At 27.4% G+C, this 6,000-nt stretch overlaps 1 protein-coding gene across 1 annotated transcript in view; it reads right to left on the bottom strand.

Moving 5' to 3' along the window:
* Positions 1-1,026: 1,026 nt before the first annotated feature.
* Positions 1,027-6,000, bottom strand: part of LOC134534711 (uncharacterized) — a 29,301-nt gene continuing 24,327 nt past the window's right edge. Inside the window, exon 3 of the mRNA XM_063373188.1 lies at positions 1,027-1,871. Coding sequence (XP_063229258.1) covers positions 1,626-1,871 — 246 coding nt within the window. The 3' untranslated portion in view covers positions 1,027-1,625. The remainder of the gene's footprint in view (positions 1,872-6,000) is intronic.

Below are 6,000 nucleotides of genomic sequence, written 5' to 3'. Positions count from 1 at the left end.
TTGGAACCAAAATATTTAACTTCAAAATATTTATTGGAGGGAAATAATACTATTTCATTAAGTATACAATAGCATTGAATTGTAACCTAGAATGTTTAAATTATATAATCTTATTTAGTTATACTTATGAGGAGGTTCCAAAATTTTAAACTTTAGATTTGGCAGCATATTTAGCTAAATATTATTTCCATTATTTATAAATCTAAATAGAAACTACAAAATAAACCATAAACAAAAACAGACATCAAAATAATTCTAAATCCACCACAAATAACAGCAGGATTAACTAAACTTACTAAATATGTACTTGCAAAGAATTTTCCAAAACCAAATAACTGCAAATGCAAAATGCAGGAAATGAGCTAGCTGTTGTATTATTACCAACTAAAGCAAAACACAAATTTTCCTAGCAAGAGTTTGAAAGTTTTTCAACCTCCTGAAAACATACCAATTAATACATAAGACATTTTGCATCCTAACTGACACAATAATCATAAATAGATGGAATTGAAAACTGAAAGGAAAAAATCTGATGTAATTAGTTAATTATTGACTTAATATGATTTACAAAATGGATATCAAAAAATTTCTTTAATAATTCTAAATAGAAGTTGAAGAAATTTATATATATATATATATATATATATATATATATATATAATTTTACAAGGGGGGAGAAAACTACAAAAACTGGAAAGATTATTTTCACTTAGAATGAAAAAAAAATTATAACTTGATTAAAGACATCAAAATTGTGACTTGTAATCATGACTGTAAACAGAGGGTGAATAAACATGGCAATTTCCAAAAAGCAAAAAATTTGAAGCCACATTACCCTAAAATATATTTTTAATTTGATTTTTTTTTAGACTAAAAAATTTAATTTTGGCATACTAACTGTTAAATGGTAAATATATGTGTGTTTTCCCAGATCACAATTTCCAAAGAGCAAACATTACATGCAACCGAAATTACATTTAGATTTCTGCATATAGAACCAGAGCCCTTTAAATAAACACACACTTGTAAATGTAAAAAATTAGGCACTTTAATAGGAATACAAATAAATTTAAGAACAATTTATTTTACAAGGCATTAAGTTTATTTCACAATGTAATTTTGTGAAAGCAAGCATCATCAGTCTTAAAATTTCTTAGAATTATACATTTTTTTTAATGAGCACCTTAAAATGGAATGTATTTAGATGGCACTATATTCCATTATTTATACACAAATGTATACAGAAGAAACAAACAACATGAATTATTATACTTATCTATAGCAGAAAAATAATAACTAAATAACAAGAGAAATTTAACTGTTGTATTGAAAACTTTTCATTAATCTTACTTATGAGAAAATGTTTACTTTTAAATAATTAGCTGAATCTATATGCTTTGGTCAAACAGTAGTTATGATAAAACTTAACATTTCAAACAATAACAACATATTGTAACTTGGTGCCAGGAATATAAAATACTGGCATAGAATACAAAACTAATTACAAATGCATAAATCACTTGTAGAGAATATTAATGGAATTTTTTTTTATATAAAACTGAGAACAAAACATTCAAAAGTGTAAATCTCCTAACAAAAACTATATACGTACTCAGCAGCAGGAACTAGACATTACCAACATCATAAACCACTGTCATTTTATTATAGTAGTCTTCAATGTCTCGGAGATGCAAGACCTGTTCTTCAGTCAGTAAAAGGGTATTTACATTGTCTTCTGTAATACCGTTGTAAAACGAGTGAAAAGCATGTATTTCATCAGCTGCTGCTTTTAATTTTGAGAGTTCTGCAAACCTCATATCTTCAATTTTCTTTTTTTCTTTCTCAAAGTATTCTAACGCAACAAGTGTTTCCTGTTGAAAACAAAATCAATTAAATTTGAATGAAAATAAAATACGTAGTATAACACAGGATTCAAACACTCTTACTTCAGCCAATTTCCAAGATTTTCCTGTCCCATATAACATATGTTAAGATATTATACTAAAAAGGGAATTTTATATATATATATATAAAATGAGTTATTTCAATGATAGAGTACACGTTTAGCCAAAATATATTTGCAAACCTTTCACTGGAGTAAAAATGGATTATGAATTTTGTAAATCATCTGCAAAACACAACAAAAATCAGGGCTCCTTTAGCACCTTAAAGTTAAACAGCTGTATTACAACACAAATTATTATTAAACCACACTTATACACAGATATATGTTTTACTGTAAAACATACAGTTTGCAATGCCGTAATTTCCATAAACATTACGTAACCAATACTGTCACAGTGTGAAAAATAAAACTAATATATTTGTTTGATGAAACTTAGAAACAATACCTTATTGACTGTGATCATGTGGAAGACTAAAGATATTTATTTGATTGCTCTTCAATTTAATTCACAGTTGTATGCATCTCTTACATTTAGTTAATGTTAGTGAAAATCAGAGATATATTAATAATGGCACACAACTTTATGATTAAAATACATTTGTTTATAAAACATTAGGATACAGCTTAGTATCAAAAATTATTGATACTGTTCTGTACTTGAATATTGACAGTTTCACTTTGTTTTCCAGGTTTTGAAGTTACTTTTTCAATTTCCTGAGTTCTCCCAGTTTTACAGATTTTCTCTGTCTGTGATATTCAAAAAAGATTGATTATTTTCTCATATTCCATGCAGAAAAAACATTTTGAATGTTTTTGAAGTTATACTTCTTTAAGTGCATTATGAAAAAATGATGAGTAAAATTTTAAGATGCGCGCGCATCACTGTAACACAAAATTAACAGGTTGAAGCTGCCCGCTAAACCACTCATTAAGTCTCGAAAAAAAAGCCACCAACAAAATAGAAATAGAACCTCTATTAGTCGCGCATGTTGGCACGCTCGTCACCTCTGATCACTGTTTTCATATTTATAATATTTATCCACATGTTTCTAGTTTCTACATTCACAACACGTGTTTAGTTTCATACAAGTGCGAATTATATGTGCTAGTAAAATATATTCAGTAGTGATTTAAATTGAATATTTTGATTAATATTATTTACTATTAGTAAATATTAGTAAAAAAATTGTGCTTATATACTTTTTCAAGTGCTCCAATATAATTGTTTAACTATCCGTATGTATTATTTATTGATATAAATTAAAATATTAATATTTAATGTAATTAATACTAAATATTATTAAATTATTAATGTTAAATATTTATTATTGGTTATTAAATACTTACAAAATAAAGAAATAAATTTAATAAAACATTTAATAAAAACTTCTCACGAGCGTACATAGGTACACACACCCAATTTTTTTTTAAACTTAATGCATTCAGCATTGAATGTCTTAACAAATTTCATAGCATGATTATTAAGGTAGTCATGCAATTATTTAATTTATTCAAACACTATTTTTCATCCCTTGCACTAATATGAGATCGTATAAATTTTTTTTAAGGTAACATTATGATGATTATTAATAAATTCTGACGAATTTGATACTAAACAAGTTAATTTTTTTTAATTTCAACCCCTGTTTTTACGGTAATAGTTTGTTTCATTGAAAATTGTTCAAGCCAAAGGTTTTAGATAAAGGTTAGGTGTTTTACAATAAATTACAATGGAAATGAAAGTAAATGGATTAAAAAAAAAAAAAAAATTGTTTTTCTACCCTTGTTATTTTCACCCATTTCAGTAATGGTATGTACTATCAAAAATTGTTTCAGACAAAAGTTTTAGATATAAATTATAAGATTAATAAACAATTTTAATGAATTCGATGTTGTGCCTATGAAGGGAGTTATGATTTTTTTTGACTTCCAATCGTTGTTTATTATACCCCTTGCAGTAATGGTTGGCTGTATAAAAAATTATTTCAGTCTAAAGTTGTAGATAATAATTTAAGATTTTACAGTAAAACAGAATAGATTTAACAGTGCACATGGAACGTAAATTATGAATTTTTTTAAATTCTACCTTTTATTTTTTAACCCCCTACAACAACGGTTTGTCTTATCAAAAATTGTTTCAACCAAAAGTTTTGGATAAAAATTATAAGAATTACGAACAATTTGAATGGATATGATAGTACTGCTACCAAGAGAGTTATGAATTTTTTTTTAAATTTTAACCATTATTTTCCAACCCCTTGCAGCAAAGGTTCATATAATCAAAAATTGTTTCAGACAAAAAGTTTTAGATAAAAATTATACATAAGTTTAATACATAATTTGTACAAATTTGATGTTATGGCTACAAACAGAGTTATGATTTCTTTTTCAACCCCTTGCAGTTATGGTTGGTCGTATCAAAAACTTATTCAGACAAAAGATTTTTCTGTTTTTCAAAAAATCTTTACCCATTTTACCCCTTTGGTCGGATATTGCCCATTAACGAACTCGACCGATATTTACCACTACTAGATTTTATGTATCAAATTGGAAGCGATTTGAGAAAAATTGTGACAGTTAAGAGTGTCCACAAAATTGTGATACATATCTATCTATATAAATACTTTTGAGTTGATGATGGATTTGGGGTCTATGAACCATGAAACGAAAAACTATATAAAAATTTTCCGTAAGTCTCCCCATGGTAAGGTATGTAGTATTTCTTTGAAATATACCTAAAAAATAAAGATAGGGTTTAGCAAGGTATACTACAAAACATTATTCAAATTGCACAGCCAATGACAGGCCACTTCATTTGAATTATTGTACATTTTTATAAAAAAATGTTTTTTTCTCCCTCTTCCAAATAAATATCCAGAGAAAGCGAAATTTTTATGCAAAATTTTGTTAAGTTAAATATAAAAATATATGTTTCAGAATAAATATATTTTGGTTCAAACTAGAATAAAATCAATCAAAACATTTATTTTGATCTTGGAAAATAAACAAATCTTACACAGAATTGTACAAATATAAATAAGTAGGTACCTACAGTTCAAATATAAAATATTTTATAATTTTTTGCAAATGAAAAATGCTGTTTTTATGAATATATTATATTAATAGAACTAAAAATATTTATTGTATTGGAGAAAATTTAAAAGTTTTACATGTTACTTGCAAAATACAATTAGCTAATGTATCTGTATACCTACCTACTAGGTAAGTACTAAATTTACAATTAAAATTTTTTTTATGATCATATATAGTCAATGTAAATTAGTCCTGATTATACTAATAGATACATAGGAACCAGTCACACTTGAACACTTTTTTTAGGAGTGAATTCACCTCAAGCCAGGTTGTGTGTTAGAAAATTTAAGTGGTTTAAGGTCAAAGCGAAAGATCGGCTAGCACAGTAAGGTAAGGGGTCGTCCATTAATCACGTGATTTTTTTTTAGCAATTTTTTAACCCCCCCTCCCCCCTAGTGATTTGTGGTGATGTTTTAGACTACCCCCAACCCCCCCCCCCCCCCAATAAATCACGTGTATTTTTTTTTGGTACAAAATATTTTTAAACATTTTAGAATATTATCTTTAAATATAGGTATAATCTAATTTAATTCTGAAAAATTAAGCACAGTGATGAAAATGTCCAGACACACATTAAGGTTGCAGGTTTATTCTCACTGGCATAAAAATAATACAGGAAAGTCATATAAGTAGAAATCGCCCGAAAAAAACAAATACACGTGATATCGCTCTACACCTCCCCTCCCTACTTGTGATATTTCGTGATTTTTCCCGACCCCCCCCCCCCCCCCTTTTCGAGCCTCACGTGATTAATGGACGGTCCCTAAGGAAGGACACCTTAGGTAAAACTTTGCAGGTTAATGAAATGAATAAATGCTCTCCTTTGCCTTAAGATATGACTGTGCAATTGGGCCTATATAACAAAGGTAATGGACAAGGTTTTTAGTATTAAAGTTTTTTTATATACCAAAAAGGAATTAATATATACACAGAAATTTCAATAATGGGGTAAATCTTTAGAAAAAAACACATTTAAAAACCCTTCACTGGAGTAAAAATGG

The sequence above is a fragment of the Bacillus rossius genome, chromosome 8 (genome assembly GCF_032445375.1).
Source record: "Bacillus rossius redtenbacheri isolate Brsri chromosome 8, Brsri_v3, whole genome shotgun sequence".
Taxonomy (NCBI): domain Eukaryota; kingdom Metazoa; phylum Arthropoda; class Insecta; order Phasmatodea; family Bacillidae; genus Bacillus; species Bacillus rossius.
Note: the sequence above shows the minus strand (reverse complement) of the source record. Positions and strands in the feature narration are given on the sequence as shown.